Source organism: Tachyglossus aculeatus, chromosome X3, assembly GCF_015852505.1.
Source record: "Tachyglossus aculeatus isolate mTacAcu1 chromosome X3, mTacAcu1.pri, whole genome shotgun sequence".
Lineage (NCBI taxonomy): Eukaryota > Metazoa > Chordata > Mammalia > Monotremata > Tachyglossidae > Tachyglossus > Tachyglossus aculeatus.
The window spans coordinates 6462146-6477498 of NC_052099.1; the positions used below are offsets into that span (position 1 = coordinate 6462146).

The 15353-nt window shown below is 45.9% G+C and overlaps 1 protein-coding gene across 2 annotated transcripts in view; it reads left to right on the plus strand.

Annotated features, from left to right (window-relative positions):
• Positions 1-248: 248 nt before the first annotated feature.
• The window catches only part of DGKQ (diacylglycerol kinase theta), a 75529-nt gene continuing 60424 nt past the window's right edge, over positions 249-15353 (plus strand). For both annotated transcript variants that reach the window (XM_038770496.1, XM_038770497.1), the window contains exon 1: positions 249-637. In XM_038770496.1, coding sequence (XP_038626424.1) covers positions 382-637 — 256 coding nt within the window. In that variant the 5' untranslated portion in view covers positions 249-381. The remainder of the gene's footprint in view (positions 638-15353) is intronic.

Consider the following 15353-nt stretch of genomic DNA (forward strand, 5'->3'; position numbering starts at 1 on the left):
TCTCTCTCTCTCTCTCTCTCACTCCTATCTCTTTCATCTCGCTCTGTCTCTGTTTCTCCGTCCCGCCGCATCCCCACCGCCCAGAGGGAAGTTCCGCGGCGGCAGTGCGCATGCTCGGGAGGCGGAGGCGGGGGCGGGGGCCGGGCGGTCCGTCCCGCCCCTCCGCTCCCCTCCCCGCCGGCAGGAAGCGTTGAGCTAAGGCTCGCCGTGCCGCAGCTTCTCCGTCTGCGCTGGCCGGCGCTGCACTGAGCGCGGAGCAGCTTCGGCGCTGCCTCCGCCCGGGCTGCCGGATCATGTGCCCGGGGCCGATCCCAGCCTGATCCGCCCTCGTAGCCAGCCGCACGCTCCTGGGACCCCGGGCAGCGAGCGGATGTGGGTCCGATGGCGGCGGCGGGGGACGGGGCTCGCTCCCGGCTCGGCGGCTCCCGAGGGGGCAGCCCTGCTTCCAGCCCCCTGTTGGGCGGCGGCAAAGAGCGCTCCCCGCAGCACGGGCAGGAGCAGTCGCCGGCCTCCAAGCCTCCCCCACAGCCCCTGTGCTCCCCGGGCCACAGCTTCAGGAGAGTGACCCTCACCAAGCCCACCTTCTGCCACTACTGCACTGACTTCATCTGGGGACTGGCCGGCTTCCAGTGTGAAGGTAAGGGGCCGCTTCGTTCGGAGACTCAACCCCCGACCGCCTTTTTGCCGCCGATCCGTCCTGCCCACCTGCCAGCTGCAAAACACACACACTCATACTCGCCCCCACTGAACCCTAGCGGGAGAGGATCCTTCTGCCCTCCCCAGCTTTTTGCTGTCTTCCAACTTCTCTCTCCCCTCTCTCTCCTCTCCTCTCTCGCTCTCTGACTCATACACACACACAAACACACACGCGCGCACACCGTCCCTTGGCTTTCCTTTTGGAAATGCTGCCCTTTCTCTCACCCTCCCGTCTGGGTTGGGTGCGGTTGCGGGGTGGCTGAAGGTTTCAGAAGTAGAAAGGGGTGGGGAGCGGACTGGGAAACTCATTTGTCGGATCAAGGACCGCCTCACTCTGGCTTCCTCCTTGCAAAGACGCAGGGACTGACTCTGCCCTGAAAACTTCGTGCTAAGGAGCCCTGGACGGGAGCCTTAAACTGGTAAAGGAAGTTTGGGATGAGGGGGATTGGTGCTTAACCTCAGTTTTAGATCGCCCCAACCACATGATTCAGCATATTCCGGCAATGTGGCGAGCCTCCGGGCAGACTTAAGTAATTAAAGGACACGACACTGATGTGGACTGAAGGAACATTTCGGCCAAGATGAGTAGCCTATTAGAAAACTGCAGAAGAGGCTGGTAAAGCCCATTGCTAAAGGATGGCTACTTCTCCAATGTTCCAGTAGTCTGAGTCCATACTGGTGCTGTTGATTCAGTGCCTACCAATTGGTACTTCTCACCCCAGTTGATGGGAGCCCCCAGAAGTGAGCTCTTTGACAGCAGGGTTTGGGGCTTGTTCCTCCGATGTACTTTTCTCGAACACTCAGAACGGCACTGCACGCAGGCAGTCGAGAAATACTTTTACCACGCAAGTAAATCAGCGTAGCCGAGCCCAATGGTAGCAAAATTCAGCAAAAACACGCACCTGCCAAGCTACTTGGGCTGTAAAAGTGCACCCCTTTTCAGCCGCAGAGAGCGCATCACCCCCGAGGTGGATCGGGTTGGCATGGGCACATGGTTGCCATCACAGCTCCCCGTACCTTCTGCCGATTATGCTGCCACTCAGCCGGGCAGCAGTGCTGAAAGCTTCAGGAGTGGGAGTTGCCGCGGGCGCAGTGACACAGATGCCAGAAAACTCGACATTTTAGTGATTGCTTGACTAACAGAGGATGGACCTAATAATGATGTTCACTTGTTTACTTTAATCATCGGGTTGCATTCATGTGAAAGTTTGTTAAACTAAACGTTTGCATGTTAAGAGAATGTTTTTAGTCTATTCTGGGTCCAGCACTTGTTCTCATTCTCTCATAGGAGAGTCTCCCGTGGTATCGAAGGGCGATGAGCACCTTCTGGGTGCTCTCAGAATAATAATAATAATAAAGCGTTGAAGAGCACTGCTCCCCGCATCTCAGACGTCTGCCTGCCTTTAACTATGCAGTGCCTGTTCTTGGATCTCTGATCTCAAAGGCAGAATTTGGCAGCCTTTTTCCTGAGTGGACTTTGCTTTTCTTGTCTTATGCCACCTCTCTTCTCTTTTTGCTCTCTCATGGTTTCCCCCCAAATTGAAATGTTAAAAGAGCTTTTGTCCAATAGTTGGAGGAGGTGGCAGTGAATGCTAACTAGGTTAATGGCAGCTTGGCGAGGGAGAGGGAATGGGAGTGGAAGAAGGGGATTAAAATGAAATCAAACACCCAAGGAAAACTGGTCCGGTTAATGACCCTGAGGGGGTTTTTGATTTGAAAGACTGGGAACTGTACCAGTTGGCCATGGCTGTTTAAATTGTATGACAATCACTTATAATCCCAAGCCATTCATTGTCCTCTGTGAGGAAATTGATATTGGGCAATAGGGCATCTTAGATAAAAACAAATCTGACAGCTCTTACATTTTTAATAAGCGGCAGAGGAAAGGAAGTAATGGGGGTCATTTGAAAATATTATGGTACAAGGCACACCTCGACAGTCCTCATCTGTGTTTAGTAAGATTTGTCTGTTAGAGGAAATACCTCTTTAGACCCAAAGACCATCAGCTTATTTAATTAGTTGCTTAAAATTTTATTTCATTTCAAACCGTCAGTGACGATTCTGAAGACCTCGATTTTTATTACGAATCTTTATACTGAGTCGGTGAGCCGGACTGCGTCTTTTCATTTTGCTCCTCGCTGTATTCGAGGTAGATTTTTCAGGTCATCTCTATGGATATTATCATGCTGGATACAGCTTGTGACCTTAGTCTGAAACATTCTGTGATTGATTGCGAAGATAAGTTGTGAGCATTGATTGTTAGAATGTGTAGTTCCATCATCTTAGGGCGGTTTAATATCTTGTAAATCAGCAGATGTTAGCAGGTGGGAGCAATGTATACAAAATCCTCAAATAAAGAGAAAATCACTTGTGTAACTTTCACATAACCATAATAGTGCTGAGTAGAGAGATTTACTGTCAGATTTTACTGGAAGCTGTCTGATTATTTTATAGTCTTTACATTTCCCTTTCCTCTAAAGGATCACTGTGCCAGTCCAGGCACTTGTCTTAACGTGGCTTGACTACTGCATCAGCCTCCTCCCCTTTCTCCCCGCCTCTGGTCTCTCCTCTCTCCAGTCCATATTTCACTGTACCGCCCAAATCATTCTTTTTTGACATGCCTTCTATGCACATGTCCCAGGCTCCTCAGAAGCCTCCCTTGGTTGCCCCTTTCTTTCCGCACCAAACAGAAGCTCCTGGTCACTGGCTTTAAGGCACTCAACCAGCTTTCCCACCTATTTCTCTTCTCCCATTATCGATTAGTAGTATTTGAATGCTTACTGTGTGCAGAGCACTGTACCAAGCACTTGGAGGAGTACAGAAAAACAGAGTTGGTAGACATGTTTCATGTCCACAAGGAGCTTACAGTCAAGAGAGACTCCACCCCAGCTGGCAGTCTTCATTCTCCTAAAGCCAGCCTACTCACTGTGCCTCATTCTCTTCTCTAGGTCACACTCTTCCCCTCCTGCCTGGAAATTCCTCTCCCTCCAGACCGCTATCCCCATCTTCAAAACCCTTCTGAAATCATCTCTCCACCAGGAGGCCTTCCTCAGTTGATTTCTGATCTCACCACCTTTTATCCCTTGATTTCCCTACCTGCATTTTTGGGCTTCCAAAGTACTTGAGTACTTACAACCTTTCCTGAAGCAGAAGCAGCGTGGCCTGGTGGAGGGAGCATGGACGTGGGTTCATTCAATTGTATTCTAATCACGTCTAATCGGGTTCTAATCACAACTCTGCCACTTGCCTGCTGTGTGACCTTGGGCAAGTCACTTAACCTCTCTATGCCTCAGTGTCCTCATCTGTAAAATGGCGATTCAATTTCAGTTTTCCTTTTCTCCCTCCCTCTTAGACTGTGAGCCCCTTATGGGACTGGGACTGTGTCCAACCTGATTACCTTATCGCTACCTCAGCACTTAGTATAGTGCTTGGCACATAGTAAGTGCTTAACAAATAACACAGTTATTATTATGCTCAGTTCTTATATGCTCTAGTACTTCCTGCTCTATGTAGTTTATTTTAGCGCCTGTCTCCCCTACTAGATGGTAAAGTCCTTGAGGGCGAGAATCATGTCTACTAATTCTGCTGTATTTTTCCAAGCACTTAGTACACATTGGGTACTCGATTGATCTGTGTTTGAAAAATACACAATTAAGGTAAAGCATGCATTTTGCCTCTTCCTGGGAAAGCATCACACATTGTTTGTGTAGGGGTTGACGGTGGCTGGATTAAGGTGGGCATTCATCTGATTTTCAGCTGGTCTGGACCCTGTCTGGTATTGCATGTGTGTGGTGATTGGCTAGGGTTGGCTGTTATTTCTGAGCATTATAGTGTCTATCCAAGGCTGGCATGAGGAACAAATGGAAGGTAGGATAACTGTTCAGTGATTACTGCCCTTCCCCATCACCTCTTCTCCCCTTCCACCCCCCAGTTCTGCATCCCTGGATGAGTAGCTCTAAAACTGTGTCTAGGGGGACGAGGAAAGCAACTCTGAGCGATACAGTAACTTGGCAGGGCTGCTTATAACTCTTTCTATCACAGATCGGGGCCAACAGATTGGGGGATCTGTGTGTTAGATGGAATGGATTTTGTGGCCTGTGTTAGATCCCAAGTCTCTTGGAAAGCAGGGGAATAGAACACAAATAGGCCTATTTATTTTCAACCCCCGTTTGCCCAAGACTAGTTGTGGGGACCCCAGGAAGCTGTCCGCAAACCTGGTTTAGGAGGAAGAGTTGAGTTGAATCATGGATACGTTCCCGGTGCAGGTCTAGTCCCACCTCCACAGCGTGGCTGTAAGTGTAAAGGTACAGTGGTAAGTCCTACTGCTTGGCACATCTGCTAGGTGTACAAAGCCCCCTCCAGTAGTTAAGGCAAGCTTGATGGGGTTCCTTGCTTACAATGAGGGAGCTGGGGTAGTTTCCCCATCGCATTTCAGCTCCTCAGACAAGTGGGTGACTTGAGGAATCAATCCCCCTTTCGAGTCATGGAATAATCCCAATAATCGTGCCTTTCTCCCTTCTAAATCTAAGGCGCCCTGGGGTTTCATTTTTTTGAAAGCTCTAGGTCTGTACAAAATTTCATGATTGGATAATTGAATATCATTTTGTCAATAGACACCACAATTTTGGATGCTAGACATTAATGCACACTTTCTCTAGAGGGAAAATATAAAAGAGGCTTATAACCAGTGGCATTGAACAGTAATAGCCAGTTTCCTTAAATGGACCCATCTGCTACAATTTTAAGATTTCTGCATCATTATTCTTTTATGCTCTTCTTATTTTCTCTTTATTCCATTCCAGCTTAGATTTTTCACTATTCAGAGCTGTAAACAAAGAAGGACCTTTGAGATCACAGCGAGGAGAAATTCCAATTTGTGGAAAAAAAATTAGCATGGTAGTATGGCAACCCAAATTTTGGGGTTGATGCTGGGTTTTTTTTTTTTTTTTTTGAAAATACTGGTGACCCACATATAGGATGCTAGGCATCAGCAGCTTTGTTAACTTTAAGACGAAACAGTATACATATACTTTGTGGTACCAGTTTGGGGATATTTTTGAAAGAAAGCCATAACTATGTCCTTATACTTCATGCCTGAAAAAATTGGCTAAAAATGAACTCTTTCCCCTTACACACTACCATTTTGATCCAGAGGCACAAACGAGATTTATTAATCATTGGTTTTGTAGTGTTCATGTTTAGTAGATATTACAAATGTGTAGGTAAATATTAATTCTGGAAAGTCGGTTCTGAGATTGTGATTGGTACACGGAAAATGGATGGTGTAGAGACAACGGATTGAAAAGTTGAAATGTGGGAGAATTAATCAGTGAGTTGGCTGGCTGTTGAAAGCACAGGGAAATACAAACCGAAGTTTGAAAATGTTTCTGTCAAACCTTGGGAGAGGGAGAGAACTTTTTAGAACACTTAATAGTTCAGGTCTGAAAAATAAGCCTGCTAGGTCACTACCATTGTCTTAATTTTTCTTCCTGGTGCAACTGCGCTTCCTCCTCAGCCCTCTGAACCCTGCTAAGCCCGTGAGCCACTAGGTGGGTTGTGGGGAGGGTTGGAGAGAGTAGGTGGTTAGTAGGCAGTTATTTTAGGAGGAAGAGGAGGCTGCAGCTCAGAAAAGGGAATGGGAACGGAAAAGGGAATAGAAGTCGGGGAGAGGGAAAGGGTTAGACTGGGAATAGGATTAGTGTCTAGTGGCCTACATGAGAAGAGGACGGCAGGGTTTACTTTGAGAACCAAGCCACGTGTGGTGCAGGAGCAGATGAATAAATATGTGCTTGCCTTCTACCATGACTGAGTGCCACTCCTTTTCTCCATTTTCCTGCCCACAACAGTTCTTAATCTTCCTAACTCTAGCAACTACTTCTGTCTGACCCAGGCAACTACTCTGCTGACTTTAAGCAGAGAAGCAGCGTGGTCTGGTGGATTGGCAGAACACAAGACGAGGAGTTGGAGGACCTGGAATCCAATCTTGGCTCCGCCACTTGCCTGTTGGGTGACCTTGGACAAGTTGCTTAATTTCTCTATACCTCCATTTCCTCATCAGTCAATGCTATTTATTGAGCGCTTACTGTGTGCAGAGAACTGTACTAAGCGCTTGGGAGAGTACAGTGCAGCAGAGTCGGTAGGCATGTTCCCTGCCCACAACAAGCTTAAATTCTAGAGGACTTTAAACTGTGAAATGGGGATTAAATACTGTTCTCCCTCCCATTTAAACCGCAAACCCCATGTGAGAGAGGGACTGTGTCCAACCTGATTATCTTTTATCTTCCCCAGGGCTTAGCACAGTATGAGGCACTTAACAAAATACAATTGTTGTTGTTATTATTATGATTATTATGCTGTTGTATTTCCCAAGAATTTAAATATTTTCATGAAAGCAATGCTGTAATTAGCTCTGTCATCCTTAATAGAATAACAATTTGCTCTTCTAGATCAAATTCAATTTTTTGTTTGGATATTTGGATTACATTTTATGTTCCAGTAAGTTTTGAAGATTGACATCCTGTTTAGTAACAAACCAGTTTAGCAGGGCATAGGTGATGTTTGTCTTTGCCAGAGCTATCATGGGGAGAGAGTTTTAGAAGACACAGCATGTTGCTGTGCTTTAGTTTATTGATGTCTATGATTACTCAGAAAAAGGAAGCTTCTTGAAAAACTTGCTTCATAGTGCAGGGTATATTGCCACTTGGATGTTTTGATTCTCTTGGTGCTTCTTTTCTTCCCCACCTTCAGCTGTCCACATCTTTTACCTCAACTTTTTCTCAGCCCTCTTTCTTTCTCTTCTCTGCTTTATTGCATTATCCTTAGCTGCTACCACCCCTCTTACTCTCCCTCCCCTCCCCACCTGTCCTCAATGTCCTAGTGGATAGAGCCCAGGCCTCAGAGTCAGAAGGCTGTGGGTTCTCATCCCCACTCTGCCACTTGACTGCTGTGTGACTTCGGGCAAGTCACTTCACTTCTCTGGGCCTCAGTTTCCTCATCCGTGCAGAATGGGGATGAACAACGTGAGGCCCATGTATGACATGGACTGTGTCCAACCTGATTAGCTGTATATACCCCAGTGCTTAATACAGTGCCTGCTACATAGTAAGTGCTTAACAGGTACATTGGAAAAAAAAATAGCTAGCCATCAAACATTTAGACTGTGAGTCCATTATGGGAGAGGGACTGTGCCTGACCTGATTATTATTCTTTATCTTTCCCAGGATTTAGCACAGTATTAGACACTTAACAAAATGACACCATTGTTATTATTATTATTATTTTTATGCTGTTGTATTTCCCCAGAATTTAATTTTTTTATGAAAGCAATGCTAGAATTAGCTCTGTCATCTGTCTCCCCCTTCTAGACCGTGAGCCCGTTGGTGGGTAGGGACCATTTCTATATATTGCCGATTTGTACTTCCCAAGGGCTTAGTACAGTGCTCTGCACACAGTAAGCACTCAATAAATATGATTGAATGAATGAATAGAATAACAATTAATCGTATTGAACGCTGACTCTGCACAGTACTGTACTAAGCACTAGATAGAGTATAACATAACAGTTGATAGATACATTCCCTTCTCACAATGAGCTCAGTAAATACCATTGATGATGATAGCTGTATTCAAAAAATTAAGAATAGTAAAAATTATACTTGGCTTGAAACCCAGGACTCTTGACTCTTCTTTCTTTGTATGGGACTGTAAATTGTAATATCTTGGAATGGGAGAGCTGGAAAACCCAGGTTCCACTTGGCCAGAGTCTCCAGTCTCCAGATTTACCAGAAAACCTGATCAGATGACCCCAGCATTAGATTGTCAAATTCCGGTGATTGTTCGATTAAAGGTGGCGGTCTCACCAACATTAGCACTGGTGAGAGAGAGAGACGAAGTAAGAGGAAAGCATAGCTAAATGAATCTACTAAAGGATTAAATGGTTCCATCCTTCAATCATATTTATTGAGTGCTTACTACGTGCACAGCCTTGTACTAAGCGTTTGGGACAATACAATATAAGAGTTGGTAGAAGCATTACCATCTTTATAGGGATCAAAGAAGGACCCTCCCCAGCCCCGGGGACCAATGATTATTCCTTCAGACTTCAGCAGACAGCAAGCAGACAGCGATTTATCATGGACCCGATCGAATCACATGTGAGGAGTTAAGTTGGGAAATATATGTTAATGGGGTTGAAGAGCACATATGGAGTACATATAAAGAACGGGTAAACAGTAATAAGGACTCACTCGCACTCCTTTTGAGGAGATGCAAACAAATGCAGCAGTAAAAATAAAGGTGTGCCTTTGCAATAGCCTTCTAGGTTTGTGTTTTCTCATTTGCTGAAGGCCTGTGGTCCCGACTGCTTTGGGGTTCCTGGTGGCTAACTATTTGTATCCCTACAGTTCAGCGGTGCCCCCTACACCCCACCATGGTTTTATGGGATTGGGTATGAGGGTGGTACCCATGGGCAAGAGTGGCCAGATATTCAGATCCCCCAAATCAAAATGGATCTTTTCATTTCCCTCTAGGTTGTAAATTCCTTGTGGGCAAGGAAGTGTCTACTAACTCTGTTAATAATTTTGGCATTTGTTAAGCACTTACTATGTGCCAAGCACTTTACTAAGCGCTGGGGTGGATACGAGCAAATTGGGTTGGACACAGTTCCTGTCCCATGTGGGGCTTATAGTCTCAATCCCCATTTTGCAGGTGAGGTAAATGAGGCACAGAGAAGTGAAGTGACTTGCCCAAGGTCACACAGCTCTGATGTACTCTCTCAAGCACTTAGTATAGTGTTCAGCACACAGAACAAACTCAAAAAATAGAATTGATGATGGTGATGGAAGACTAGCAGATTATAATCTTTCTTTTAGACTGGAGTTGCATTGCAGAGGTTAAAAAGGGGAATTATAGGCTGGGGCATTTCATTTTTGTGTTGGTTTGGTAGACCACCTGATCTGGTTTAGGTAGGTAATGCTCTCACTGGATGCAATGCATTGTACTAAGTGCTTGGGAAAGAATAACAGAAGCACTGGACACATTCTCTGTCTGTGAAGAGCTTACACTCTGTTGGAGGAGACAGACTTAAAGCTATTTACAAATGGGGTAATCAGAATAATTGAATTGACTGTACAGTTCGAGCAGCACAACCTGTTGGCAAAGACAGCAGGATTTTGTTTAGGGGAAATCATTTCCGAAGGATGGAGTTGCTGGTAGTAAGAAAGGAACCAGAGGCTACAAAGGCCTTTTGGAAATCTACATACTGCCTATTGTCAGTGTTCTACTACAAATGCTTTTTAAAAGCCATAGATGTGCATGGGATTGGAAAGTTTTGCTATCGATAGAAATCTGGCTAAGAGACAGAAAATAAAAGGTAAGGAGAAATGACCACTTGATGGAAAAGTGTTAGTTGTGGGGTCCCCTAGGGATCTGTGCTAGGACTGGATTTGGGGAACACTTTTATAAATGATCTGGAGAAGGCATGCCCAGTGAAATTTTCAAGTGTGGAGAAAATTCTGAGCCAACCTGATTGGCAGTGGGTTTTTCCATTGGTGATAGAACTGCGGGAAGGCAGCATATATATATCTGAGTAGGCAGAAAAGTGGCAGATGAGCTTCATTGTGAAAATGTGCCTCTAAAAAAAAATGATCCAAATTGCAATTGCATGATGATGAGCTCTGAGCCACCAGTCATGACTCGAGAAAGACTTTGGAGTCAATGTCAACGGTTTCTTTAAATCAACAGTCCGAGATGCAGTAGCCTCCATAAAGGCTGGCAGAATGCTGGACACAAACGAGGGTTTAGAAAAAAACAAAGTATAATTTGGTCATTCATTCATTCAATCATATTTATTGAGAGCTTACTGTGTGCAGTGCACTGTACTGAGTGCTCGTGGCTCAGTGGAAAGAGCCCGGGCTTTGGAGTCAGAGGTTATGGGTTCAAATCCCGGCTCTGCCAGTTGTCAGCTGTGTGACTTTGGGCAAGTCACTTCACTTCTCTGTGCCTCACTTACCTCATCTGTAAAATGGGGATTAAGACTGTGAGCCCCCTGAGGGACAACCTGATCGCCTTGTAACTTCCCCAGCGCTTAGAACAGTGCTTTGCACATAGTAAGCGCTTAATAAATGCCATCAAAAAAAAAGTACAATACAGCAATAAAGAGAGACAATCCCTGTCCACAACGGGCTCACAGTCTAGAAGGGGTGTTTTGAGACCATGGTTTCATGGTTGCATGAGCAGCAATGTGGGCTAGTGGCTAGAGCATGGGCCTGGGAGTGAGAGGACCTGGGTTCTAATTCCGGTTCTGCCATTTATCTGCTGTAGGACCATGGGCATTTTACTTCAGTTCTTGGTGCCTCAGTTTCCTCACCTGTAAAATGGAGATTATGACTGTGAGCCCCATGTGGGATGGGGACTGAATCCAACCCGATTATCTTGCATCTACTCCAGTGCTTAGTACAGTGCTTGGCACATAGTAAGTGTTTAACAAATGCCACAGCTATTATGATTCATCTGCGCCTGAGATTCTGCTTTCAATTCTGGTCACTGTGATTTAGGAAGGGCCTATTAGGAGCTGGAAAAGCATGGAGCAGTTAAAATGACCAATGGGATGGGGCTGCTTCTGTATGAGGGAGGAATGAAAAACATCCTTCGGTCTGGAAAAACAAAGGTCGAGAGGGAATATGATCGCTTACAAAATCATGAAGGGTTTAGGCGGGTTGAACCGAGGAATTTTTCACCAAAATCCATAACATCAGGACTGCAAGGGCCCCCACTGAAGCTGGATTACAGTAGGTTCATAACAAACAAAAGGGGGTATGTCTTCACATACCAGGTAATAAGCTTGTGGAATTCATTATCACAGTAAGTTGTTTGGAAGGAGTTTGAATGATTTTATGGATGGAAAGTTCATAATTAGTTATTTGAGGGAAATGCTAAGGTTGCTAGAGGGATAGGGTTGCTAGAGAAGCGGCGTGGCTCAGTGGAATAAGCCCGGGCTTTAGAGTCAGAGGTCATGGGTTCGAATCCCGGCTCCACTAATTGTCAGCTGTGTGACCTTGGGCAAGTTACTTAACTTCTCTGTGCCTCAATTACCTCATCTGTAAAATGGGGATTGACTGTGAGCCCCACGGGGGACAACCTGATCACCTTGTAACCTCACCAGTGCTTAGAACAGTGCTTTGCACATAGTAAGTGCTTAATAAATGCCATTATTATTATTATTATACAAATAGGGGTATTGGAAGCCTTGAAAAGGTCCATGCTACGTTATTGGAGGAAAAAGAGAATTTTAGATTGCATATGCCTGACCTTCAGGATGGATGATAAAGAGAAACGGCATGGTCTGGTGGAGAGAGCATGGGCCTGGGAGTCAGAAAGACCTAATCCCAGCTCTGCTAATGCTTGCTGCGTGACCTTGGTCAAGCCACTTAACTCCTCTGTGCCTCAGTGTCCGCAACCGTAAAATGGGGATGCCAGTTCTCCCTCCCACTTATAGCGTGAGCCCCATACGAGACAGGATCTGTGTCTGACCTAATTAATTTGTACCTATCGCAGTGCTTAGAAAATGTTTGACACATAGTAAGTGCTTAATAAATACCATTAAAAAACTATCATTCTGTTCTTCCCGAGATCAGTTGGTGCCACTGTAGGACACAGGTGGATTGGCCTTCTAGACTGTAAGCTCATTGTGGGCAGGGAATGTTCCTGTTCATTGTTATATTGTACTCTGCCAAGCTCTTAGTACAATGCTCTGCATACAGTAAGCACTCAGTAAATATGATTGAATGAAAGAGTACTCTCCCAAGTGTTTGGTACAGTGCACTGCACCCAGTAAGCTCTGAACAAATTTCATTGATGATAATGACATTGCTTATGTTCAGAGGTTCCAGAGCTGCATCCCAATTAGTGGGCAAGCTGACTGCTCTCTGCAAAGTTCCACTCTTCCCCCATTCCATCCCAGCCATCTCAGGTATCTGACTTTGTAATGCCTACTGCTCCACCTCATCAACTTTATGACAGATGGGAGCAGTGCTAATTTGGGAGCGAGGGGTGTAACATGTTGGTAAATCATGCCAGAAGGACCATGTGTGTGCGGTTGGGTGATGGCAGAATGTACCAAGAGCAGCAGCTGGCCCATGGACTGCTACAGAATATGTGTTCAGGTGGCCAGTAGTCCACATTTTGACTTCAGGGAGTCTCCAATGGCAGAGATGGTCCAGGGTTTGTAACCTGAAGGGGGATAGTCCTGACATATGACACAAAGGGGGTTAAAGAAATCACCTTTGATTGGGAGAGCTTTTAAGCCAGGCTAAGACTCAAATTCAGTAAAATGATCAGACGCTAGAGGCAGTGAGTCTAACTCATTGTTTCGGAGTCCTCTCTTGATACCTGGTTTCTCCTGTTCCTAAGTGGGCCGACTGATGAAAGTTTTTAGACTGTAAGCCCACTGTTGGGTAGGGACTGTCTCTATGTGTTGCCAATTTGTACTTCCCAAGCACTTAGTACAGTGCTCTGCACATAGTAAGCGCTCAATAAATACGATTGATTGATTGATTTGGGGAATAATCAGTGGAAGCATTGATGCATCCATCCACAGAGAAGCCCATCAAAGCAGTCCATGTGGGTAAAACTGAGTAGGGTGTGAGTGTCAATAAAAACTGTCAAAATAATGCTCCCAGAATAATGCTCTGTTATTTTGCTTGCCCAAGCTCTTGCCTACATTTTTCCTAACCCAATTACTACTTTCTAACTTTCGGGGGTTATTAAGGATTCTGCCAACATAATAATCTCTTGTTTTTGAATGAAACGTGTGGTATAAACGACTAAGGCAGATTGGTCCCATGCAAGTGAGACTATGCTGTGACTTAGTAAAATCCCCTTTCTACAAATGGGAAATGACTTGGTCCCTTTGCACTGTATCCCCTAGGCTCTGTCTCTTGGTGTCTGTTTCTAAAATAATAATTATGGTGTTTATTTAGACCCTTACTACGTGCCTCTGTCAGCGCCTGTCTCTGTCCCTGTCAGATTTAGTTTGCTTGGTATGTGAAGCGAATCCACTTAGAGATGGCTGGAGCTGAGGCCCCTGGAAACTGCTGTCCTCTTCTGGACCCTGGTGGCATCAGTGATGGTGGGAGTGAGGAGTTGTAGATCCTAGGCTGCTCACCCAGAGATGACCTTGGAAGCAGCAGCAAGTTGTGCATGGCAGTTGAGTGTCACGTAAGCAGAAGTGAAAAATGTTTTTAGACATGGAGCACCCTTGGGTAATTACAGGAATTAAGTTGGCAGGTTTTTTGGATTTCCTCCAAAATTGCTCAGATGCACAGCAGCAGAGGTGTAGGAAGTGACTAGTGGGCTGATTGTGGGCTTGGGGATTGGTGAGTGGAGTGTGATGGAGGGATGGGTCAGGAAACAGGGATAGCGGCGAGGATTAAGTTTGGGGATTTTGACCCTCCTGTGCTTCTGCTCACCTCCCATCCCTTGCCTCTGTCTTCAGTCTCTCTTTAGTTCTTTTTTTAGGGTATTTGTTAAGCGCTCACTACGTTCCAGGCATTGTACTAAGCTCTGGGGTAGAAACAAGATAACTGGGTTGGACACAGTCCCTGTCCTACATAGGGCTCACAGTCTTAATCCCCATTCTACAGATGAGGTAACTGAGGTGCAGAGAAGTGAAGTGGACTGTCCAAGGTCACACAGCAGGCAAGTGGAGGAACTGGGATTAGAACCCAGGAGCTCTGACTCCCAGGCCTCTGTTCTTTCCACTAGGCCAGGCTGCTCCTCATATGTATTTTTAAATCTCAAACTAATGCTCTCTGTGTCTCTCTCTCAACCTTCCCTATCCTTTCAAATATGCTCATATCTCCCTTATACTAAAACAACTTTCTCTGGCTCCTTTTGTCCCATCTCCCTCGCCTTTCCACCTGAACTCCTTGCAAGGATTGTATACACCCCCGGCCTTCACTTCTTCTCTACTAACTTTCTTCTTGACCCACTATGGTCATGTTTCACCCCCTTCACTCCACTGAGACCACCCTCTCCAAAATCATCAGTGACCTTCTCCTAGCTAAGCACATTGTGGTCTACCTGTCAGAATCCTCTTCAGCGTCTCCACCACCTTTGACTCGCTTTCCTTAGGACATTTCCTTAGGACATCTCCAGTGGCTACCAATCAATCTGCGCATCAGGCAGAAACTCCTCACCCTGGGCTTCAAGGCTCTCCATCACCTCGCCCCCTCCTACCTCACCTCCCTTCTCTCCTTCTGCAGCCCAGCCCGCACCCTCCGCTCCTCCGCCGCTAATCTCCTCACTGTACCTCGTTCTCGCCTGTCCCGCCATCGACCCCCGGCCCACGTCATCCCCCGGGCCTGGAATGCCCTCCCTCTGCCCATCCGCCAAGCTAGCTCTCTTCCTCCCTTCAAGGCCCTACTGAGAGCTCACCTCCTCCAGGAGGCCTTCCCAGACTGAGCCCCTTCCTTCCTCTCCCCCTCGTCCCCCTCTCCATCCCCCCATCTTACCTCCTTCCCTTCCCCACAGCACCTGTATATATGTATATATGTTTGTACATATTTATTACTCTATTTTACTTGTACATATCTATTCTATTTATTTTATTTTGTTAGTATGTTTGGTTTTGTTCTCTGTCTCCCCCTTTTAGACTGTGA